Below are 25,101 nucleotides of genomic sequence, written 5' to 3' on the forward strand. Positions count from 1 at the left end.
GTAGTTCCCTCCTTTGATTTGGGGACACCAACAAAGGCATAGGGGTACGTGTCAATCACTCTTTAAATCTTACAGAAAAATGGCCACAGATTCGGCGCCCAACTTCTTTTCCCAATCCCACCTCCATTTTGGTACAACGTGCACAACACGACACACAATTAATAGCGCGTCATCATCACTTCTCTTTTTGTCGCGTGAGCGTTGCCATCGAAGAAGCTCATAGCCCATAGCTTTTTGGGTGATTTACCGTTTGACCCATTGGAAAACCCTAGCCCCCACACCCCCCAACATATTCACCCTGTGCTAGTTTACCTTACTGCCCCTCGAGTGTCATTAAATTACCATCTTGCCATTTGCTTTCATTTTCCTATATAATCGTCGCCTTCGTTATACTTAGGTTTGCCGAAATAGAGAGCAAAACGGCACTTTCAAGGTATTTCTTCTAAATTCAGAATATTGTTTTTTTCTTTTCTCTTTTTTAAAACAACAATGGAGGCTTCATCTTCTAGAAGCAAAACTCATGGTTCAAGTTTTCATCACCATTTTCAACGATCCACTTCACCTTCGGGTCGGTTCTGCTCATACTCAATGTCTTCAACTTCACCTAGTTTTTCCAGTTTCTCCAACAGGGATTCCGATTCCGATTTCATGACCCGATCCACATCTCCAACCCGGGTGAATCTTCGCCGATCCGTTTCCCCATCGCCAAATGTAAGGTTTTCCGCCTCTGCAGGCCGTTCGATTTCAGTTTACCCTCATCAACAAAAGCAGACCAGCAGGCCGTTGCCGTCTAATCAGAAGAAAACATGCATGTGCTCACCGACAACGCATCCAGGTTCATTCCGTTGCAGTTTTCACAAAAATATGAGCCAAAATCGGAGTCATTCAAATTCCTCTTATCGATCTAGCTATCACCTGAACATGCGGAGATCGGCGATGACAAACTCACTCGTCCGGATTGGAACTGTAGAAGGTGATCTGGTAAAAAGAGCGCTTGCCGCTTTGATCCGTCCATCTTCTCATCAGCTCAGGCGAAGAGACGACTTTCAGCCGCGACCTAGCCGGCTCTCCGTCATGTCGAAGGCCGAGAATTAAAGAGGGTTTTGTGAAATCGTTTTGATTGTACAGTTCCTGATTTAGCATCAACTCACTGAGTCACCAGGGGATGACTCGGGAAAAGGCCTTATGCCTTTTTTTGTAGTTTTCAGGCGAAAACTCCCGAACCCCAAAAATTTTGTATTTTTTTGTTGTTGTTTAGAGTCAGGAGCATGTCATATACATCTTTTCAATATATCACAATATAATCTAAAGATCTATAATCAACTGGACGTACGTCAAAATTAATCTCAGTTTTTTTTCTCCTTGTTTGTGCAAATTGTGATTTATTTTTTTGCATACTCAGCTAGAACTTAATAATCGGTACATCTGCGTGCCATTAATCTACTTATTTGGAGGTTCATTTTTTGGTAGTTGATTGTTAGTTCATTTTTTGGTGTCTGTTTAATATGCGAAGCACAACAACTATTGATGCTAACATATGGCGTTCTTTTACAGGTTTGATTTTTTCTTGTGGAATGTGGCCTGCGGATCATGACAGTGACCTCTTGGCGAATTCATCTACGACTCAAAGCGAAGTACAAATGGACCAAGAAAAAAATTGAAGTATTTTAAACTTTTAAACAGTAAATATTGCAATTTATAATAACCCCCAAAATGGAGACCCTACGAATTTGATGAAAAAGTGTAGAGATGACTTGCCAGAATGGAAAGAGAAAAGTGGCACTTGGCCAAAAATTTCTAAATAGTGTATTCAAGACTTTTTTTGGCAAAATGATGTCCAAAAACATGATGTGTGGGGTGAGTGGGCTCCTTTGTTTAATTTCTATTGAACAAATTATACCGAAGGCAGCGTTGGCAAGCCTAAAATGGAAGAGACTAAAAATTGATTATTTCAACTGCCATTCTAAATGGTAGTTGATTTTTTTGCATAGAAATGAATAAAATTTGGGGTATTGAAGAAAGCACGTGGATGGTTATGCGTGTTTGATGGAGGTGATACAAGAAATGCTAGGCTCCTCAATACTATATGCCTTAACTGCAGCTTCATACATTGTTCCTCATTACTTAAATATTCACGAGACTATTTAAAAATACAACTCAGACGCACCATCTTTTGCCCCGGTTGGACCTACTTAAAATTTTTGTTAAAAAAAGTAGAATATGAACAGTAAATACACAAACGTTAGAGTACTATATATACAACATATCCACGGTACGTTGAGACAGAGAGATTATTTTCAATAGACTCACTCAAAAAGAGCGAGAGGTTGGATACATTAATGTGTGGCAAAGTGGACCTAGGAACAAGCCCATATTATCCATTTGAATATGTATGTATAATTTGGGCCGGCCCAAGTCCATCTATGATTCAGATCCTTGTAATAACAACGTTTTGCAACTATGATTCCTATATTTTGCTCTCTTTGGATGCTAATGGTGATAGCTTCCTTACATGGACTGTTTTTTCTAGTGAAAGATTAAAAATAATCTAGAGATTTGCCAAGATAATAATTATAGAAAGGAAATTTTACTTTTTACTGCTCAAATTGGATACATTAATGTTGTTAGGTAATATTAGTTAAGTGATTCCTGACCCTAAGCAATCAATCATTAATGTAAATAATTTTTTAAATGATCGAGTGTATAGGTAAGTTCCTTTCGGTTGGAAAAGGACATATGGTTCGATCACTATAATTATTGATAGAATTAGTTGTAATTATTCCAACAAAAGCTGATTTTTCTTATTGTCCTTACGCATGTAATGGAATAGAGTACTATATAGACCTTAAAGGGAATTCGTTCCAATAAAAAATATTTATACAAACCAACACTAGAAATGTGTGTGAAGAAGGTTTTTTCCATTCAAATCTTTATATACATGGTATTCTTCTGAATTTGAAGTCTAAAGAACACTTTTCTTAGCTAAAAAATATCAATAAAATTATATGGTAAAGAACTGTGCATTTATTTCCTCATAAGAAATCGAAAAAGTATCCTTTAGACTCCGGACTAGTATTGTTCACAACTTAAGCGGAACAAAGGTGGAGGAGAATTTGAAGTCATGTGTCCCATCACACTTTAATAAAAGGCTTAAGTCATCGACAGACCTTTAAAGTTGTCCACATAATTCACTTAGACACCTCAATTAGGACTTGTACCTATTGAACACCTAAATTGTTCAAAACACGTACCTATTAAACACAAAATGCTGATGTGGCAACATAAGTGTACTTCACTTAGTATTAGCGCGTGAATAGGTTCAAATATATTTTATTTTTTAAAAACTTATACTTTTATTCTTTTATTGACATTGGGCACTAAAATAACTAAAATTTATTTGATTTCTTGATAAACAAAGAAATCAACCCCACCCCCTTATTCCAGCCATCATCTTCTTCCTCAAACTCCAAACTCTCTGCACTTCTTTTTTCTTTGTTATCTCTCTCTCTATATATATAAAATCTGAACCTACGAATTGATGTGATTTTGCAAATAAAAAGAAAGAAGAATTCTGAATCTACGAATTGATGTGATTTTGCAAGAAGAAAGAAGATTTTCAAACATTGAAGTTAAAAAAGTTAGTCGGCCTCTCTTCATATCTATTTCTGGTCACTCAAACAGATATCACCACTTCAAATTAAAATGTAAACTAATTAAGCTTATTAAAAATGGTATCATGAAATTCCATAGAATTAAAATTGATAGTTAAAAAGAAACGAAGAGTTCTTCAACTCCAAAAAACACCAGTTATGGAATTCAGAAAAAATCTGTCAGGTAACTCCATTTTTTTCGGTCATGGGTAATAAGAATTCAAAATTTTCCGACGAAACCTTTTTCATCTTCCTCGCACCAAAACTAGATGGAGAGAATTACAATTGAAAAATCGATTGAGGGAGGGATTGTCTTGTTGGAGAGTTGGGGACGATTTGGATCAACTGGAGAGAAAAAAATGAGGGGTTGCCGTGGGTGGATGGGTGGGTTTTTTAGAAAATTCTTTTTTATTTTTTTTAGTTAGCTAAATTAACTAAAATAGTTATTTTTTAGAAATTCATTTTTAAAATAAATTTTTGGAACCAAATACCACATGTAATCATTTAATTCATCAATTTGCCACATCACAGCGAGTGTAGTACACACATATCATATTTTTGGCTGACTTTAAAAAAAATGTCAAATAGGTATCAATTTTAAGGAGCATAGGTGTTCAATAGGTATAAACCTTACTTGAGTTATTTAAACGAATTATGCGAATAACTTTAAGGAGCCGCAGATGACTTTAAGCCTTGATAAAATGTAGTACAACTTATGGACCATCTGGAGAATTTGTCCACGTTACACTTCGTTGTTCTCTCCCACAGTCCCTTCTGCTGTTGGTCTATTTCAAGTTGTTCTTACATTAATGATCATCGTCTCTACCAAGTTGGGGAGTATAAAAAAATTGGTCTTTTTAAATTTTGGGTGCAAATTTTGTAGTTTCAAGAATGGCTGTCCTAAAAGAAGGAAGTAGACCACCATGGGTAGGTCTTGCTGCTGCTGTTTGGGTACAGATAGCAGCTGGCTCAGCTTATACTTTCCCCCTTTATTCCCCTGCTTTGAAATCAGTTTTGGGTTTCAGTCAGCAGCAGCTGACTATTATTGGAGTAGCAAATGATATTGGGGAGAATGTTGGGATTCTTCCAGGAATAGCTTGCAACAAGTTCCCACCTTGGGTTATTTTGCTTGTTGGTCTCTGCCTTTCTTTTTTTGGCTATGGTGTTCTTTGGCTTGCTGTCAGCCAGACTGTACTGTCCTTGCCTTACTGGGTTGTGAGTTCTTGAATTCTTTTGCTTACTCTCTTTCTTTTTACAGTTTAAGTTCTGCCTTGCCTGATCTTCCTCCTATTATAGTATCTATTTTAACTGTTGTCTCTTTTATTACAGTGGGTTTGTTGTATTTAATGGTTGATTTTTAAGTTGGGGGTGGGTGGGAGAAAGGTTATGCTCTAATTGATTCCAGGTTTAGTTCCTCCTAAAGATAAGTTATGAACTATTTCTGTTATAGAAACACTGAGTTATTGTGAATGCTGATACTGAGGATAGTAGGTTCAATTTATGGTACTCTTGGTCTTGGGTACATCTAATTTTAAGTTATGGGATTGAACCACCAGCATGTTCAGATGTGCCATTGGATTAGGCACAAATTCATTTCTTTGTGCATTTGTATCTTATCTCAACACGTAAACAAGAAAAAAAGGTATGTTTAATTACTGGAATGTGGAATCTGTATTTGGATTTTCCTATTGTACCTTTAAATTCTTAAACCATGTGTCTTTGATTGCTAGGAGGTTTGTGACCTGAGTACATGCATGTGACATAAATTCTTCTGTTAATCCTTATTGTATGAGTTCATGTTCAGTAAACTTTAACTTTGACATGGATTAGATCTTTTTTTTCAGTAAACTTTAACTTTGACATGGATTAGATCTATTTTCATTGTTTGGACCTGAATAGACAGTTGAGAAATAATTGGAGGAACTACCAACCATTTCTCGTAGGCTTATTATTTTGCTATTGTTAGTACTTCTTCACTAATCTTTTGGAACTCTAGATATTCTAATGATGAAGAGGTTAACATCTGTGAATATGAGTGCAAAGTTCTGAACCTTATAGAGGATCATTTCCTGCCTGAGATTACATTCTAGAATTTAGCTGACTGTACCTTCACAGAAGGTATTGCATATATTCATCATATCTGGCCAATGTTGCATTTAGAAGTTGTTTAAAACAAAAAGTAGCACATACTAGATCTTGTTTGCAAAAATGGATGTAATAGTTCTTGCGTGAACCTTCTTGGTGAGCCTCCAACTTATTCCCCCTGCCTTCCTTCTGCTCTAATTGCCAAGCTAACTCTATTGTGTGAATTTTTCTACCACAAGAGTGGAACTATGAAGTGAAACATCAGATATTAGTATCTGCATTCTGCTGATCTTTCTTTGATTATTATATCTCATATTTAGTTTAGCCTTGTTTTGTGCAAGAACTCAAAGCAGCAGTGGATAGTGAATCAAAGCATAGATAGTATTATATCTGCAAAATGCAGCTAAAATTTCTGTTAACTCTACTTTGCTTTCTATTTCACTTGAAAAATTCTTGCAATCCCCTTATTTTTCTTTTCTTTCCCTTAACTATCAGTATTCGTGGAGGAGTAATTATCATTAGCTTCCTTCATAAGCAGTGGCGGATGTAGGATTCTAAGGTTGTGGGTGCTCTGAAAGTGGCGGAGTCAAAAATATAAAAAAGACATGTTAACAGTGAGATTCAAACCCGGGCTTAACAACACTTAAACAACCTTAAGCACACACACCAAGAGCCAATGGATCAGCAGATCATTTGTTCATTGGGTGCTCTATGTTAATTTTATATAAATACCTCTTCATTTCTACCTATATATATATATATATATGTATATTCCGAGACGAGGTTAATGGGTACTCGAGCACCCGGTGGACTCTATGTGGGTCCGCCCCTGTTCATAAGAGTGTTAGGTCATTGCATATATATTCCGAGACGAGGTTAATGGGTACTCGAGCACCCGGTGGACTCTATGTGGGTCCGCCCCTGTTCATAAGAGTGTTAGGTCATTGCATATATATTCCGAGACGAGGTTAATGGGTACTCGAGCACCCGGTGGACTCTATGTGGGTCCGCCCCTGTTCATAAGAGTGTTAGGTCATTGCATATATATTCCGAGACGAGGTTAATGGGTACTCGAGCACCCGGTGGACTCTATGTGGGTCCGCCCCTGTTCATAAGAGTGTTAGGTCATTGCATATATATTCCGAGACGAGGTTAATGGGTACTCGAGCACCCGGTGGACTCTATGTGGGTCCGCCCCTGTTCATAAGAGTGTTAGGTCATTGCATACTAGCAAGTTCTTATAAGCAATTTAGTTTTTGACTTATTTTTATCATTTTAGCTTTAAACCAAGTGCTTATATGTTATAAGCACTTCTTTAATTTACTCAAACACTCCAAAAGTGCTAAAAAGCTATTTTAGCTTAGAAACACTTAAAATAAGTCAATCCAAATAGGCTCTTAGGGGTTCTTTTCTTTTTCTTCTGAAAGCTCTGTTATTGATGCACCTCTTCCTAGATTATGCACCCTGTCTCTTTTGTCACCTCATCTGTCTAGTGCCTCCTTCAAACTCTTATATTTCTCAAGCTATGCTTTGAAGTGTTCAAGCTCTATGTATCACCAGCATTCTATGTTATATGTGGGGAACTCCGACTTATATGTGTACTTAAGTGCGATTCTTTTCTTCAAGTTCTATTTTTTTCTTCTTTTAGTGTCTTGGTTCTACTTTTCATCTAGCTAGCCACAAATGATTTAGATCATTTCAAGCTTACTCGGTTGCAAGTTTGCATATCAAGAGTTGTTGTAAGATGTATTTCTCTTTTGGTACTTCCAATTGGGAACTTGAGGAAGAAGTATCTGATTTTGTCATCACTCTATCAATTTCAAATCCTTGTTTGACTCAATGGCTTTAACCACATGTTGAGAAGAGAGATGTTACTACATGTTCTTCATTTCAATCAAATCGCAATGTCATTGCTTTATTCTGGTGACTTCTTTGATTTGTTTTCTTTTAAATGTTTGGGGTATGGCTCCATTGACATAATTTGAAGTTTTGTGTTTTACTGACAACTTGTTCTCATAGTTTTCTCTGTCGATATCTGATTGAATGACAGCTTTGGCTCGCACTGGTAGTTGCTACAAACAGCAGTGCATGGATGGGAACAGCAGTACTTGTCACCAATATGAGGAACTTCCCTCTCAGTAGAGGTACTGTTGCTGGGATACTGAAAGGCTATATTGGCCTGAGCGCTGCAGTTTTCACAGAGATCTTTGCTATGGTTCTTAATGATTCAGCTTCAGATTTGTTGCTGTTTCTAACATTGGGAATTCCGATCATCTGTTTGGCCATGATGTACTTTATCCGGGCTTGCACACCAGCTTCTGGCGAGGATTCTTCTGAGCATGTCCATTTTCTTTTCACACAAGCAGCAAGTCTGTTGCTTGCAGTTTATCTTCTCACTACAACAATTTTGAAGACCATTCTATCTCTAAATAATTCCATCTCCTATATACTTGTTGGAGTAATGGTTATCTTATTGATGTCTCCTTTAGCAATTCCCTTGAAGATGACAATCTTTCCTTCTCGTCATAAGAGACCTGGAAAATTAGATGGTTCCTCAAATGATTTGACTGAAGAAGAAATCAGTTCCAGCCAAACGGCGTCCTTATTAACTCCAATTTCATCAGAAGCAGACCTTGGGAGCTTCCGTGAAGGTGAAGATATTTCTGAGGTGGATATGCTGTTGGCTGTGGGTGAGGGTGCAGTGAAGAAGAAAAGGAAACCTAGAAGAGGTGAAGACTTCAAATTTCGTGAAGCTATTATTAAAGCTGACTTCTGGCTTCTGTGGCTTGCATACTTCTTTGGTGTTGGCTCTGGTGTAACTGTTCTTAATAATTTAGCACAGATTGGAGTTGCACTTGGTGTAAATGACACAACGATATTACTGAGTTTGTTCAGCTTTTGCAATTTCTTGGGCCGTCTTGGGGCAGGTGTTGTTTCGGAACACTTTGTAAGGTAATAATCTGGTATATCCCCTCCTGTTATCTTTGTTTCCCAAGAAAGAAGATAATGATGTGCTGATATTCCCTCTCACTCACTTGGCTGGGGGCAAGGGACAAATGCTTTCAGTTTCAGAAGAAACTCGAAATGCTTTCCTATATTTGACATTTCTTATTGATACTATTCCTAGCGATAAATCTATCCATCTTCATGGTTGCTAGCTCCTAATTCTTGTAATTGATAATGCATCACTTAAATCATTTAATGCGTAAGTTCAAGAATGATTTCAATTAGAGATTGACAGATTGCTGTGTGGCTTAGTGGTGACCGACAATTTTATACTTCTATCATGTCTATCGCAGGTCAAAAACAATACCACGGACATTTTGGATGATGATAACACAAATCCTCATGATTATAACATTCCTTCTTTATGCTTCAGCTCTGAGTGGTACTCTCTATGCTGCGACTGCATTACTAGGGATTTGCTTCGGTGTTCAGTTTGGTGTAATGATTCCTACTTCCTCCGAGCTTTTTGGCTTGAAACATTTTGGCATAATATTCAACTTCATGCAGCTTGGCAATCCTTTAGGAGCACTCCTGTTTTCTGGTCTACTGGCTGGTTATGTCTATGACACAGAGGCAGGAAAGCAACAAGGATCGCACTGTCTGGGCCCAAATTGCTTCAGGCTCACGTTTCTGGTTTTAGCAGGAGCCTCTGCCTTTGGCGCATTCTTGAGCATGATCTTGACTATCAGAATCAGACCAGTCTACCAGATGTTGTATGCTGCAGGTTCTTTCCGTTTGGCTCAGGCTTCTGATCACTAATTGGCGTAGTCACCTTTTGCATCTATATATTTATATATAATATAGAATTTTACCTGTTTTCATGATCCCTATTGCATTTCCCTACTGACAAGGGAATGTTGTCTCCTACTGTGAACATAATTGGAATTGTTCTCTCATTGAATGTGGCTTCCATCATGTTCCTCTGGGTAAAACTGAAGTTTGAAAGTAAGGTTGATGTCCCAGTAAAATGTACTACTACTGTTGATTCTGTAATGATCTTTGGGGGACAACTTGAGGCTTCTATTTCAGGAAATAAATAGTGCATTAAATTGCCTGCAAAATTCTATTCTTCATGAAGTAAATTTATTGGCTGATTCCGAAAATGTAGTGAAGTACTATTAGCTTTTTATCCTTAGTAAGAGCTGCTTAGCAGTGCTAATAAGTGGTAATCAAGGTGGGAATGGATAATATCTTTGTAGGAAGCGCTTTACCTCCTTAGTGGGCCTATCCTGCTCGAATCATGATTAGTCAGGTCAGTGGATTTCAAAATACTAGATGGTTAAACAAAAAAAAAAGGTACTAACAATTTTAGATTCCATTTCCACTTAATAAATGAGAGGGAGAGACACAGCCAGTCCTTAACATACAGCTCATTATTGCCGAGTGAACTTACTGAAAAAATTGCATTGTCAATTAACTGGCTGAAAGGAAAAGAATGTGCTAAGGTTTAATCACCATGATTCTTTTTGAGAAACCATAATAGTCAACTTGGATATGAAGTTCAGTATGATAAAGTTAAAACTCTGCATTCTGTTGCTTATAGACAAAGAATTCAGAAAATTATAATGCAATAATTCCCAAAAACACTTGAAAGTTCAAGGTATCTAGAGGAAGAAAAAGCATGAGGATAAATTAACTAAGGTATATTAGAGAGAGTTCAATCAACTCAGGTAGGTTTCAAGTCTTGAAACATTGCATCCCACTTAATCTCTTCAATAGCAACAGTTGGCCAGTTTCCACCATCAACGCCGTCCATGTCTTCATCATCGCGAAAATCCTCAGCAGTGGAGCTTGAAGGGCTGCTAATCCAGGCATCAGAAGAATCTATCATGAGATTGGGACTCCCATTTGTGAGCATCATCAACCTTCCTTGATTAGTAGTAGCATTAATACTCTGCATTACTGGCCTTTCTTGTTTAGCTGCAGTTAGCTTCTTTTTCCTCTTCAACATAGATGCTTTCCATCTTGAACTGCAATTTCTCAGAGGCAGCAAGGCACTTGAATCTGACCGACGAGTCCACGTGCTAAAGCTTTTGGTAAAATGTTGTTTTGCTTGCCTGATAGCTACAACTAACCAAAAGATATGTTTTCTTGAGCTTCTTCTTCCCTTTTCCTTAGTAGCAAGCTTGAGGATTTCTAGCCTATGTTTGGCTATTGAAATTCCTATACTTTGGAGAAATTCATGGTTGAAATATTCTATATCATCTTGATCAAGTTGATTATGAGCAAAAATAATAGCATAGTCATAAAGAAGAGAAGGGTCAAGGCTAGTTTTGGAGAGCCATGAAAACCAGTCCATGGTGTCTCAGTATATGTATTTTGATTGTTGAAGATGGAGAGTTTTAAAGATGTTGGAGTTAGCCAAATTTTAAGGACTTGGGAGTTGATTTGGGTGGGAATTGAATGGTAGTTGAAGTTGAGAGTGACAAAAGATGAAGGACCCGTGAACTAATAAAGACTATGTTTCCTTTCAAGAATAGGCCAGAAAGTCTATAAGTTTGATCAGACTTTTTGAATACATGCATAAATGAGGATTTCTCTTTGTAGGGTTCATTTCTTCCATCAGTCACGGCTTAGAAGATGGTTTATTATTTGCAAACTGTCATTTTCCCATTAAAAGTGAAGGAAGAAAGAAAGAGATAGCACATGCTTCTTTAAAAATAATTGCTATGTTAGAATTGTGAAAATAAAAGTTTAATTGATAATTTAAGCTAATTATAATAAAACAAACATAGAAATTATAAAATTAGCTCAGCTCAAGTAAAATTAACTAGCTTAATTATTGATTCAACTCATTTTGATTCGCTCAAATTCAACTCAACTAGCTGATTTAACACCTGTAATTCCATTATCAGTCAATCAAACCTTCCAGCAAACTTGTTTGAAGAAATTTTGATTTTCTGCTATTGCTGCATTCAATGTAGGACAGGTAAAGATTAGGCTGAAGTGTTCACACCACCTTTGGGACCATCATGTCATGTCAAAAATACTTTCTTTGAGGCAAACAACTATAGGTTTGAACCAGAATACAAGTAAAATGACAAACTACTATAGTTTATAATTCTCCATTCATCATATTTCTGTTATTAGCTCTAGTCATCCAGCAACAACATAATTAGTTTGTGTCTGTACAATTTCTCTGGAAGTGGTAGCTAAATTTCACCCTATCCAACAAGAAGTAGATAAATTTTGTAGTACAACTCAAAATTAGAGTACCATCAGCCAGAGAAATGTCAAACACTACTACGAATAAATTCCTTCTACCACTTCACTGCTGCTTGTTGAAGAAATAAAAAACGTAAAGACAGAAAATGCCATGGTCACAGCTAGATTGCCTAGAATCAATCAGCAGCCATAAAAGGGTCTGTATCACCAAGATCAGCCACTAATGGTTCCAAATCTGCTTGATCTTCGTTTTCTGGGGTAAAGTAAGTGGGAAACGGAAGCGTTGAAATATCTGGTTTCTTGTACACAGAATCTTTGATGAACACAAAGTTACCTTCAGCTCCAGGAACCTGAAAGGAAGTTACAGTAAATCACTGGCTCTGAGTTATCTATCCATAGAACTGCGCAAAGACTGGCGTAATACTGAAGAATTCCACCCAGATCGAAGAAGTTTAATCACAGTTCCCATGCAAGAGATTGAAATGACACCTTTCTTCAGACCTAAATTAGTTGGTACCTCCAAGAAAGAAAAGTGAACCCCCCCTAGTTCCCATATATTTGCAGACAGCTGGTAGTTTTTACAGGTAGCTAATATTCATCAGAAAGCGCATACCGCGGGGGAGGGGGGAGGGGTAATACTGTTGATTGCCCATGTCACACTACCAACTCTCTCTCTCTCTGTTCTTTTTTGACAAGTTACCAACTTTTAGTCATAAATAAGAGTTTGAACGCATAGAATTTCATCAGAAAGATTGCAAAGGAAAGGAAAATTATATTTAAACAATGCATTCAGGATGATAACTCTCTTATCCGTGTGAATTAAATTTAAAAGAAACGAGAAAGGTTTCAAAATCTTGCCTGGCCTTTGACCCACATCAAGTTTCTGGCAGGATCAATCTTGTAGACCCAAACATTTTTAACAGTTCGTTGCACTCCACCCATGCGTCCAGGCATTTTTCTCCCTTTAAATACCTTTAAAGAAAAAATTACAAATGAAAGCGGAAGCTTGTAACATTAACTAGATTCTACAACAGCATCATACAAAATCAATTGTTTGTTCAGTTCCAATCAAATATTTAGTCAAATAAGTTAATCAAGTGTATCAAATGCTAAGTTATCTTCCCGGGATGTGAGGTTGAAGCTCCAACTAATTTAGCATGTCACGGGTTCTTGAGCATATTTTTAGACACATGACGGTCAAACTCAACAACATGATAGAGGATTGCATGAGCATACTTCCTGAAGTGGCCCAATATCTATTAGAACTACCTGGCAAAACACTCAGAGACAAGAAACAATTGCATGTACAGAAGAATGGGTACTCTTTTGTAAGCCCAACCACGCCCCAAAAATTTTGGGGTGGAGTGGGTGGAGATTCTGTAAGTTCAATAACACATCCTTGATATATAAAACCCAAATTTTGATTTAAAAGCCGCTATCTGTATTAACAGCTCACCATATGCTACTTGCGTGGAAGTTCCAAGGTCCAACACTCCACTCAAAAACTATCGGCCAAGGAACTCTGTCCATGATATCGTGGATGAACATGTTTTGGCATTTGTATGCGGAAAATTTAGTTTCTTACTAGTTGTTTCTCTGTTTCTCCATAATTTTATAGCTGGATAAATATGGAATTGAAAAGGTAGGGTCAGCTAACAAAGGGGAGATAAAGGGCTCAAGCGTTTTTAGAAGCGAAAAGCGCAAAAAAGTTACAAGGATTATAGAGCTTGAAGCGAAAGTGAGAAGAAAAGTGCATGCTTCTTTGGAGCGAAATGCACAGTTTTCAGAATATCATAAATTATCAGGCACCTCATGATCCAAACAAAATCATTAAATCATCTACAAATTTAGTAAAATTATATAGCAGTTTAAATAACTAATTTTAGCTTCCTATGATAATGCCGATATGAATCCAACACCTCAAAGTCGAGATACAAAGAAGCAACCGATTCTCGTTGGAATCACTTTGTGCACCATAGCTTGAAGCAAAAACTTATCAGTGCATGGCTTTCACCCATGAAGTGATAACCCCTTGCTACACATAGTTCCATTGCTAGCTTATAATGATCTTGTCGTAAGCAGTCCACAAAAAAATTAACAATGAGAATGTATTATATTTTAAAATTGTGGAGGAATAAAGAAAGAGTGGGGAAAACAGAGTTGAGCAATGTTCATCAAGTCTTGCACAATATCTCTGTACCAAATGACTATATTTTACTGCTAGAATATTTTTTGTAATACACCTCACTGAAGCATTATTTAGTTATTAGTTACAAGATTTACTTCTCCTTCAAATAAATAACAATCAGTCGCAAATAGATAACAATTTCAATGACATATCATGTTTAAAACAATTTAAATAATTACCACGCATGCTATTTGCAATTTAGCAGGCACATAGTTATAAGTTTGACCAAAAGAGGAGTGTGGCAAGTGCCCACTTATTTAATTGTGAAAATAGAACTCATACACTGTAGATCACTACATAAAATTGAGGAAAAGGTAATGCCTACCTTTCCCGGAGCATCTCTTTGACCTGTAGAACCAATACTTCTGTGAGATAATGAAGCACCATGTGATGCAGGCATACCGCTAAATCCCCATCTTTTCATTCCACCCTACTCATGAAATTCCTCAATCATTAGTACAGTTCATCAGATGAGACATGCCCTCCAAGAGTGAGACAACACTAACAGTTCAATTCGCATCTTAAGAGGTGGAACAGACAGTAGAAGCTAGAAAGGTGGAATTTTGTTCCATAAATAAAACTATATTTCTACCATTAGCTAATGCTTAGAGAGTTCATATCTAATATTTATGACGATGGTATGTGATATTACTTCTATTAAAAAACTGCCATGAAGATTAAGAAATGCTCAATCAGCAACAAAATTGAAAATTTCAAGTTGCGTCTTTATTAAAAACTCAATTAAGTACGAAAACTTGGTCTCAAAGGCCAATTTGAGGTCAAAATATGAGTTATTCTCATCAAACAATATCACTAGTATCCTGTGGTGCGTGCGGAAGTCCATAAAAGGTAAAGACCAATCAACTAGAATAATCAAACAATAAACATAATCAACATTACTCCACACCTGAAAACCTTTCCCTCTTGTAATTCCAGCAACATCCACATACTGGCCTGGAACAAAATGGTTGACACTGATGCTAGTTCCAACAGGAAGAAGGGCATCTTCAGTAACAGGAAATTCCTTCAACTTTCTCTTCATGGGCACACCTTGTGCTCTAAAATGACCTACTTCAGGTTTTGTCAAATGCTTCTCCTTTTTGTGAGCACATCCAATCTAACTACCACCATAAAAAGATCAATTAGACCACGCCACAGCATAAAGAGTAACCAACACCATCCTCAAAACCATTAGGCAACCAATTTCTTTTATTTATCAAAATTTTTGGTCGAATGGCTGATAACTTATTCAGCCAATATCAAGTGTAAAAGACACCAGAATATCCATTCAGACTTGAAAACACGTTCACAACGTTCTCGCAATGAGTACTATGATACAGTAATACAACTATAACAAAACTCTTTAGGTGATGCATTTGAATTAACAGAGCAGATAATTGACAACAGTCAGCTAGCACTAACAAAATATTTCATTTTTACTTTCGTGGGGGCAAAGATTCAGTCTTTAAGAACTTAGCATAATTTTTTAAGAAGCTAGACATGCTAGATTGAAAATCAATCGAAATTGAAGAACCTGTAGGGCAGATATGCCTTCTTTCTCCGGGGTTTTGACCTGAGAAACAATGTTATCATCCAACCAAAGGATGGTAATGGGAACGCGTTCTCCCCATTTGTCCCATAGAGCAGTCATTCCACATTTGACAGCAATTGCTCCAGTCCGTTTGGAGTTTGGAGTCATGATTGCAGGTTTTCCTTCGATAATCCGAGTCCTTAATTCCTCGACTTGGCTACTGCAAGCACTGAAGGTTCTGAACTGGGTTTCTGAAACTGTGGACGATAAAAGGATGCGGAGATGAGAAATGAGGTTTCTCGATGCGGCCGCCATTGGAGGAGCTTTCTCCTTTTACTCCACCTCCTTCTGTTTGTCTGTGAGAAAGGAAAAGACGGCAAGGACTGGTCGGCGACGAGAACAACTTGAAGAGAAGAGAGAAATGCGAATACTCAAAAGGGCCGCTTCAGGAAGGCCTCAAGGCTTATTGGTCTGAACTGAATGTTTCGGCCCAACTCCTAATTAATCAAAGCAAACTCCCTCGTAATTAATGTTAATTAAGAGACGTGTAAATACATTTATTTTGAGATAGAGGGAGTGTATTCTCTCCGTCTCATATTTACTTGTTCATTTTTTACAGGCCTTTTAAGAATCATAAATAAGAAAAATATTTTTATTAATTTATCCTTCGACTCTTTTTAATATTCCATTTGTCCTTAATTACTTGTCCACTTTTTCTTTTTTAGTTGTTCCTAATTACTTGTCTATTTTGACAAATCAATAAAGGACAAAATATTTTTACCTATTATACCCTCAATTAATTATTTTTGAAAGAGGTAAAACTTTTTGAAAATTTTAAGTTTTTAATTCATGCACTTCATAATTAATAGAGGTAAAATGATAAACTCATTATATTAATAATTACTTTGTGTTAATTCAAAAGTGGACAAATAATTTAGAAAAAAGGGAATACATTCTAGTATTTCTTATCCATCAATACAACAATTAACAAGTCTTTATTTTTATAGTATATAAAGCAGCCGGCCCTCCATCGAAAACGTCTCTTTTCTGGCAAGGTTAGTCAAGCTTTGCATTTTATCTTCCCTAAATCCAACTTCTTTTATTATAAGATTTTTGGGAGCTTTATCTGTTTCATGTAAGTTTCACTATCTCCTGCTTCCTTGTAGAATTTAAGCTTACACTACACTCTAAACATAGTCTAATGGATGTAGTTTGACAGTTTCAACACTATAATTCCCCTATAAAGCAAGTCTTTTTACTCAAATGTTGTAACTTTAGTTAGTTTTTTCTCTTCTCTTTATTCCCGCATTTGTATATGGCTGTTCTTACTAATATTAGTATAAAAGGCATTCAAGTTGGAATCTTGTTCTTACTTATGTCCTAGACTAGTTCTATCACCTGTATCTTTCTGCATATCAAAATGCTCTATCTTGTATTCATACAACAACTTTGTAAACTATAACAACTACAAGGATGGAAAAAATCAGTGTTGTTAAACCCGCCTGCTTAATGTGCCCTTCAGTGTCGTCATCAAGGCCCTAAGACATACAACTTTTCCTTCTCAATGAGTCTTTCTTGAAGAAGCAACACTTCATTGTTTATTTTTTTTCTAATGTCTTTGTCCATATATTTATTATTCATGCTTTTAATTATTACTCTTAAGCTAAACATAGATATTTGCATTTATTCGCCATTTGCGCCTTTTTTCATTAAAGCCCTAGCTTTATTTGCCCCAACGGACTTTAGAGCTTTTTTGCGCTTGATTACATTGGAATAATTCAACTCTTATGTGAAAATTTTGATTTATCTCTCTAAAATAAAAATCAAAAAGAGGGGGAGGTGGGGAGTATCACTATCTTCTTGTGGTGCTGATCAAATAAATGAGAAAAGAGAAGTAGCTGATATTTGTTATTTTCATGGGTTGGTTGTCGAACCTTCATTTATGAAGCAGCTATCTTGGCTATTGGTTGTGTGTATACTTAATTGGAAGCTTGAAAGCATGTCTGGTAAAGATCCAAAAAGTAAGTAATAATGCTACATTATATCTCTTTAAGAAGACTTGCTGCTCTAGTTAGGTTGGTTTGTGTAATATACATCATTTTTTGTCTTTCTTCAGAGGGAAAAATGAAAGAAGTCAAGAAAGAGACAGGTCTTGGTCTCTCTTACAAAAAGGATGAAAATTTTGGAGAGTGGTATTCTGAGGTATGCTTGGGCGATCAAACTATATGAGCTATCAAATTTGATAATATTTACCTGCTCATGTTCGTATGACGATGTGTCTGTGGTCAATTGCATTGGTGCAAAAACAAAGATGGAATGGAAAGAAGCTCAAAACTATGTTTAACTTTCTTTCTTGCTCCATTGTCATTTTTTCTCCTTCTGTTTTGTCCCTATAATTTTGTCAAATTTCATAAATTTTCCATTTCTTGTTCTACTGAATGTTTTCCTCATTATTCTGTTCTTTTTCCCTGTAATTTCTTGTCCAATTTCACAGATCTCCCAATTTTCTTATGCTAATGAATACTTTCTTGTACAATCATCTGATGAAGTCTCATCAAATAGCTCTTCCACTTCCAGTGGTCACATCTATTTTTTTCTTTCTCCAATATTTTAGAAGACAGATTTTTCTTGAAGTTCTTTACTCCTTAACACATAACTAGTACAAATATCTGTCTGACTAAAGTCCTCCTGAATGCAATACTAGTTCCTTCCTTCCCAATCCATTTCTGCTCTCTCTATATGGATAAGTGTCGTCTATTTTACTATATGTGTGAGTTCCTTCTCATCATTTATGAAATTTTGACTTACAAGCTTCTCCATTAACCAATCAATATAGGTTGTCGTTAGTGGTGAAATGATCGAGTACTATGACATATCTGGCTGTTATATTCTACGGCCATGGTCAATGTCTATCTGGGAGATATTGCATGTAAGCTTGACCATGAAAATTCTCTTTTTCTCCCACCACTAATTATTTGAGGTCATTTATGATGGATTGATTGTTAGCTCTGTATGTTCAGGGTTTTTTCGATGCCGAAATTAAGAAAATGAAGATAAAGAACTCCTACTTTCCTCTGTTTGTGTCCCCTGCTGTTCTTCAAAAGGAAAAGGACCACATAGAGGGATTTGCACCTGAGGTGAGACTTGGCACTTTTTTAAGTCAATTATTGTAGGACAGTTTATCTTCTTTCAGCCAGTGAAGCGTGTACAATGTCTTCGATATAAATGTTTACTCCACTGTTTCTCACTTTCCTGCCTATAATATTTATATCTTTAATGCTGAAATTTCCTGGAATCTTTCAAAATATTTGTAATTAGAATGTTTGCCCTGTTATTCATGCTGGCTGTTGCTGAAGATAGTACTTAATAGCGACAAGGGCTTTGCTATTTGTTTCTTTAAAAACTTCATTCTAATGTATCATAAAGTTCAGAAAGTCATCATCAATTTTGGTGATGTAGCTTTTGGTCTAATGGTAAGAGCTAACTTGTAATGTGTGGGTTAGGCATATGTCACGGGTTCAAATCCTGCCACAGATAAAAGCCGATATTGAAGTGAATTAGGTAGAGAAATGCATACATTACCCACTAACTTTCTCCACTGGCTCCGAGGGATTCCTCTGGTATAAAAAAAAAAGATATAGAGAATTTGGGTGATGTACGATTCCCAGAAGCCTGAATTTTTTTGGATCTTTTTTTAGGTTGGGGTTAACTTTAATAGTAATAACTTTGTTGTGTAAGTATCATATTATGGTGTTAAGTTGGTATCATCACTTGTGTAATGTATTCTATAAATTTTAATAACTATGCTCAAGGCTTATAATTCTTCAGCACCCCTTCAGTTACTATATGGGGAGTGGATTGTGTTATAGACTTATTATTAGCTATGCCCATAATGGGTTTATGTCATTCTTCAGGTTGCTTGGGTTACAAAATCTGGTGATTCTGATTTGGAAGTACCCATTGCGATTCGACCCACTAGTGAAACAGTAATGTATCCTTATTTCTCTAAGTGGATAAGGGGACATCGTGACTTGCCCTTGAGACTCAACCAATGGTGCAATGTCGTGCGATGGGAGTTTAGCAACCCCACCCCCTTCATCAGGTGCTCGTTTGAGTTTATTTTTTTGTCTTGAAACCTTTTACCCTACCCCTTCATCAGGTGCTCTTTTGAGTTTATTTTTGTCTTAAAACCTTTTACCATTCCTTTGTGAGCATGTTCAAGCGTTTTCGATTGCAGCTTATACAACAAAAACTACATAGGTGTTTGGCAATAATTCCAAATATTTTTCTCTTTATTTGGAATTTATGGAGTTGTGTTTGGTTATACTTTTTGCAAAGAATATTTGAAATAACGTTCATGCTTGAATGTACTTAAATCCAACTTCAAAAGTGAAAAGTGAAAAGTGAGTTGGAAAACAAGTTATTTGTTGTTTTCCAAATTTGAAATACAACTTCAAGTTGGATTTGGGATTTTCATGGTTAAACGCTGATTTTCAAATTAAGTGAAATTATTCCCTAAAAAAATGAATAATTTTTATGGCCAAACAGATCCGTAACTCCTTAATCCTAACTTCTTTGAGACTTCGAGATGTTAGTTAATGTTTTGCTTATGTTCCTTGTTCAGGAGTCGTGAATTTCTCTGGCAAGAAGGACACACTGCTTTTGCAACAAAGGAGGAATCGGATGCAGAGGTATATGGTTATATCTTGGAGTATGCATATCGGCCTCTAAAGTTGTTTAAAACAAAAACTAAACCTTTAAGTACCATGGTGTAGTGCGTGGCTTGAGTGCATTGGATGTAGATAACAATATAATAACTCTGTAAGGTAGTTTTAAAGTGAATTTTCCAGTTCAGCTTTTTTCCTGTGTTTTATTTGTTGTATCATGTATGATGCCATCTTAGTCTTGTCATTGCTTATACAGTTAGTTCCGTGAGAAGAACTTTATTAGGTAATAAATCAACATAGAACTAGTAGGCGCTTCTAGGACAGACAATTTAGCTTTGTGATACTAATGCCAAAGCAAGGAACATGAAGAACATGACATTGCTTCTTTTTTTTGTTACCTGGGGGAACAGAGAGAGTATCTTTTGGGAAGTTGGAAGTTGGAAGTCTACAGCTGTCGGGGTGATTACTGATGGGCCTATCTAGTTTTCTTCTCTTCATTGATTAATTTGTAATTAGGCTGTTTATGAGCTTTTACATTTAGTCCTTCAAACCAGTTGTTAACAGCTTAGGTCTTTGGAAGAACTAGGAGATAAAAGATGAATCATATCGTCTGTCAACTTCAATATTTGTTGTTTCAGCATCAAAGATAATTTGAATTGACATAAGTTTTATGTCCTATTTGAAGTTGGTACAAATAAGAGAAATTAGAAATGTGTATCGTTCAGTTTCAAATGGGAGAATGTGGGTAACATTTTGCTCTTTTATTTAATAGGTTTAAATTGGTGAGAGTTATATTGAAATGAAGAATGGATCAGATTGTAGCTTCCTCAGAAAGTGATTTTTTTTATTTGATTGTCCAAAAAGGAAAAGGGAATGGGTTGGCAAAATAAGAAGTAGAATTATATGAGTGTATTATGGAACACTCTCAGTACAGATATGAACTATTACTTCAGGATAGGGGTATGACAACTAGCAAAGAAGTTACTTTCATGTATATATGTAACCTTGGAGCCAGTGTCATAATTTGGGTCAGGTCAGCTATAAGATCAGTTTAGAATTCGTCCGTTCCAACACTTGCCAAACCTGCCTTCTACATTGGTACATTATTGTCTTTGTGAATTAAGTATTTGAGATTTATATTTCTCAGCCTGCAAATTAAACATCAGTTAAGGACTACTTTATGTTCGCTTTGGCTTACCCTTCTTTACTTGAAGTGGTTTTCTCCTAGTTGACTTCTTGTCTTGCATTATTGCTGGATAATTATCTGAGCAAATCAATAGACTTTTATGAGAATTAATAGCTTTGGAACTGAGATGCCCTAAGCCTAAGGAAGACTTGCTGCTATCAGCTTTCCCCTTCTTTGTTCAAGTTCAGTGTTTTTGCTTATAGATGTAGTCTTTTTCATACATAGTGATCTTGCAACTGTCTTTATTCAGGTTCTAGAAATCTTGGAATTGTATAGACGTATATATGAAGAACTTTTAGCTGTTCCGGTCAGTAAGGGAAAGAAAAGTGAGCTTGAGAAGTTCGCTGGTGGACTATATACGACTACAGTTGAGGTATTGAAGACTGCATCTGTGTAGACATTGTTTGGCGGTTCTTAACAGTATTTTCTTTGGAAATTGTTGGTGAAATTCTCCTGTCATTTATTCACCATTGTTCCCTGATTTTTTTGCCAGGCTTTTATCCCTAATACTGGCCGTGGTATCCAAGGCGCAACTTCTCATTGTTTAGGGCAGAATTTTGCAAGAATTTTCGAGATAAATTTTGAAAATGAAAAGGGAGAGAAGGCTATGGTCTGGCAGAACTCATGGGGCTTTTCTACAAGAACAGTAAGAATTCAATGCCATTTAAGCAACTTTGTCTCTTCACTTTTATACTTTGGAGGTCAAACTAACCCCTCTTTTTTTTTTTCCTGGGGCTCTGACAGATTGGTGTTATGATCATGGTTCATGGGGATGACAAAGGTCTGGTCTTACCTCCTAAAGTAGCATCAACTCAAGTAGTTGTTATTCCTGTTCCATACAAGGATGCAAATACTCAAGGGATCTATGATGCTTGTGCTGCTACCGTTAGAGAAATGAATGAATCAGGTATTCGTGCTGAGGCAGACTTCAGAGACAACTATTCACCTGGCTGGAAATATTCTCATTGGGAAATGAAGGGGGTTCCTCTTAGGATTGAAATAGGACCAAAAGACTTTGCAAATAACCAGGTAAGAATTCTACTTCCTCTCCTTTCGTTCTAGTAGTAAGTTGTTTATGAAAGTTAAAATGAACTCGGTAAAATTTGTGTGATGAACCTTTACTATTTGTGTGGAAGCCTAAATACACGTGTATATGTTTACCTATGTTGTTTGATTCAAAGTTCTGATATAACTCCAAGGTACGAGCTGTTCGACGTGACAACGGAGCCAAAACCGATATTCCCATGGCCAATCTTGCCGAACAAGTAAAAGATTTGCTTGCCACTATCCAACAAAATCTATTCGATGTTGCCAAGCAAAAGAGAGATGCATGTGTTCAGATTGTAAGAACCTGGGATGAATTTACTGTAGCACTGGGCCAAAAGAAATTGGTCTTGGCTCCTTGGTGTGATGAGGAGGTATGTTTCCTGTCTAACTTCAAAGTGATGCTACTACCCCATAAAAGATGCATCCTGTTTTTCAGCCAGTAGCATGTTTTATTTTGTCATAGTAATTTCTCTCTACAATAATAATATGAATTTGCACAATTTATGTGATCCCTGATACACATTCCTATGTGTGTTTTATGGTGATGCACGTAGTTGTCAGCTTGGTTTTAATTTCACATAATTGCTTTCTGGTAGGACGTTGAGAAAGATGTCAAGGCACGCACAAAGGGCGAGATGGGTTCAGTAAAGACACTTTGCTCCCCATTTGATCAGCCTGAGCTGCCTGAAGGTACAATTTCCCTGCAGATTTGTTGAAGGCTCAGCGTTATTGCCATCATCTAATATGTCATTTTACTCTGTTGTAGGTACATTGTGCTTCGCGTCGGGTAAACCTGCTAAGAAGTGGACATACTGGGGCCGTAGCTATTGATGATAAGGACCCTCACAGTACACTTTGCTCTAAGGTCACTCTTTAGAATTAAATTCAGTTATATACATCTTCATCATGACGATTATAACTTCTATGAATTTCATTAAATCATTAAACTCAAATACATCACTATATTCGGATCTCTGAATTAAATAAATAAAGGAAGTACTTAAGAAACATGTAAAATCATTGAAATAATAATCCCATGAATAACACACACTATACATTCATGGGTGACTTTCTCCTTGGGTCCACCACTGATGAGCAAACAGAAATTCCAAATCTCTCACCATTTTATTTGTTTTTCCACCCGGAGTTCCTTCAATATTTCGAATTCGCATCATGTATGTAAGGCCCATTACTAGAATTTTTTTCATATCTAGAACTCAAATCAGAAAGTTAAAGTTGAGACGACATCTATCGAGCAAAGAGAAATTAAGTTGGTTTTAGATTTTGAAACATTGTATCCCACCTGATTGCTTCAACTCCACACGACGCCCAATAATCATCTCCCATTTTTTCATCATTAACCGTCGGACTAGAGAAACTGTTCATTCTTGAATCTGAAATGAAATTGGGACTCCCATTTGTGATTAACAGAGTATTCTGCTTAGCTGCAGCAACCCTTGTGCTGCTCCTCCTCCTCTTCAGCATAGAATTTTTCCATCTGGAACTGCTAATCTTTTTTGGGACTAAAGCAAGTGCTAATTCCTCGTTATGACCCCAATTCCTTATATACTTTGACAAACGCCTCTTTGTGCGTTTAATTACTTGGAGAAATCTCGACATGGAATTTGGGATCGCTCCTTTTTCTTTCTTAGCAAGTTTGAGAATTTCTAATCTGTGTTTGCCAATCGAAATGCCTATGCTTTGGAGAAATTCGTGGTTGAAGTAAACGACGTCGTCGTATTCGAGCTCGTTATGAGCTAAAGCTAGGCCATATTCATACACAAGAGAAGGCTCTAGCTCTGTTTTGGACAACCAAGAAAACCAATCCATGGCCTTTACTGTATTTTTTTTTTCTGCTCAGATTTTTGGTCTGTGCTTGAAATGAAAATGAAGGGGTTGTAGAAATATTTATAATGAAGGTGGATATGAAGACATTATTATATTATAATGTTTAAAAGGCTTAAAGTGAGTGGTGAATTTTGGTTGCTGAGATTTTGCACTTTCACTTTTTATTAAGTGTGTAGCTTTGCTTAATTAGGTGGTAGTTGAAACTTGAGAGTGACTAAAAGAAAAAAGGGGATATCAGTGTGGCCTAGTTTTACTATGATCAATAAAGTAAGTTGAAAATTATATAAGAAAAATAATAGGTAATTTCATATGATATGTTTAAATCTTGGTGAACGAGTGAGAAGTAATAGGTATTTTCTGAAATTAGTCAAGTTAATCGTGTGATTTTTTTATCTCACCTTTTTTTTAGTTTTAGAATCAAAATTTCAAAATTATGAGTGTAGTTTTTGAGTCGATGTGTTTAAGTTAGTCTGAATAATAATATGAAAAGAAAAAGGAAAAGTTGGGGGTATGCATTTGTTTAGTGGGGTCATTTACTCTTGAAGCCCCATGTTCCATCCAAGAATTGGCCAAAAATGTGAATTAGAATTTAGGACTCGTCCAAAAGAGTTAGAAGTAATAAATTCATGGATTATATTGCCCATTAATCACGCTTAGAATAGTCTTTGGTCTATGGGGGTCAGCCTCACCAGTCACCGCCCCCCCCCCCCCCCCCCCCAACCCAACCA

General features: G+C 36.5%; 6 protein-coding genes across 8 annotated transcripts; 3 read left to right on the forward strand and 3 right to left on the reverse strand.

The window, feature by feature from the left end:
• Nucleotides 1–361: 361 nt before the first annotated feature.
• Nucleotides 362–1,349, forward strand: LOC102606030 (uncharacterized). The gene is made up of 2 exons (XM_015306165.1): nucleotides 362–433; nucleotides 630–1,349. Exon 2 carries the CDS (start codon nucleotides 649–651, stop codon nucleotides 1,093–1,095), a length of 447 nt encoding a protein of 148 aa, XP_015161651.1. The 5' UTR covers nucleotides 362–433; nucleotides 630–648; the 3' UTR covers nucleotides 1,096–1,349.
• Nucleotides 1,350–4,373: 3,024 nt separating this feature from the next.
• LOC102606368 (protein NUCLEAR FUSION DEFECTIVE 4) lies at nucleotides 4,374–9,807 on the forward strand. The gene is made up of 3 exons (XM_006341321.2): nucleotides 4,374–4,865; nucleotides 7,786–8,687; nucleotides 9,035–9,807. Exons 1-3 carry the CDS (start codon nucleotides 4,542–4,544, stop codon nucleotides 9,498–9,500), a joined length of 1,692 nt encoding a protein of 563 aa, XP_006341383.1. The 5' UTR covers nucleotides 4,374–4,541; the 3' UTR covers nucleotides 9,501–9,807.
• Nucleotides 9,808–10,175: 368 nt separating this feature from the next.
• LOC102578374 (uncharacterized) lies at nucleotides 10,176–11,321 on the reverse strand. The gene has a single exon (XM_006341322.2). The coding sequence runs from the start codon at nucleotides 11,038–11,040 to the stop codon at nucleotides 10,408–10,410; it is 633 nt and encodes a 210-aa protein (XP_006341384.1). The 5' UTR covers nucleotides 11,041–11,321; the 3' UTR covers nucleotides 10,176–10,407.
• Nucleotides 11,322–11,774: 453 nt separating this feature from the next.
• Nucleotides 11,775–16,115, reverse strand: LOC102579491 (50S ribosomal protein L3-2, chloroplastic-like). The gene is made up of 5 exons (XM_006341326.2): nucleotides 15,629–16,115; nucleotides 15,002–15,211; nucleotides 14,420–14,524; nucleotides 12,765–12,878; nucleotides 11,775–12,256 (listed from the first exon to the last, which is right to left on the reverse strand). The coding sequence occupies exons 1-5, from the start codon at nucleotides 15,938–15,940 to the stop codon at nucleotides 12,083–12,085; spliced, it is 915 nt and encodes a 304-aa protein (XP_006341388.1). The 5' UTR covers nucleotides 15,941–16,115; the 3' UTR covers nucleotides 11,775–12,082.
• Nucleotides 16,116–16,662: 547 nt separating this feature from the next.
• LOC102578711 (proline--tRNA ligase, cytoplasmic-like) lies at nucleotides 16,663–23,488 on the forward strand. Of its 3 annotated transcripts, none has more exons than XM_006341324.2 (13): nucleotides 16,663–16,760; nucleotides 17,574–17,646; nucleotides 17,742–17,827; nucleotides 18,462–18,554; nucleotides 18,646–18,762; nucleotides 19,540–19,727; nucleotides 20,250–20,316; nucleotides 21,729–21,851; nucleotides 21,972–22,124; nucleotides 22,223–22,507; nucleotides 22,678–22,896; nucleotides 23,122–23,215; nucleotides 23,292–23,488. In XM_006341324.2, exons 2-13 carry the CDS (start codon nucleotides 17,625–17,627, stop codon nucleotides 23,354–23,356), a joined length of 1,512 nt encoding a protein of 503 aa, XP_006341386.1. In that variant the 5' UTR covers nucleotides 16,663–16,760; nucleotides 17,574–17,624; the 3' UTR covers nucleotides 23,357–23,488. The 3 variants fall into 3 exon arrangements, with proteins under 3 accessions (XP_006341386.1, XP_006341385.1, XP_015161652.1); XM_006341323.2 differs by having other exon boundaries at nucleotides 17,577–17,646; XM_015306166.1 differs by lacking the exon at nucleotides 17,574–17,646.
• LOC107059558 (uncharacterized) lies at nucleotides 23,433–24,547 on the reverse strand. The gene has a single exon (XM_015306167.1). The coding sequence runs from the start codon at nucleotides 24,353–24,355 to the stop codon at nucleotides 23,792–23,794; it is 564 nt and encodes a 187-aa protein (XP_015161653.1). The 5' UTR covers nucleotides 24,356–24,547; the 3' UTR covers nucleotides 23,433–23,791.
• Nucleotides 24,548–25,101: the final 554 nt, after the last annotated feature.

The sequence above is a fragment of the Solanum tuberosum genome, unplaced genomic scaffold (assembly GCF_000226075.1).
Source record: "Solanum tuberosum cultivar DM 1-3 516 R44 unplaced genomic scaffold, SolTub_3.0 scf00026, whole genome shotgun sequence".
Taxonomy (NCBI): Eukaryota; Viridiplantae; Streptophyta; class Magnoliopsida; order Solanales; family Solanaceae; genus Solanum; species Solanum tuberosum.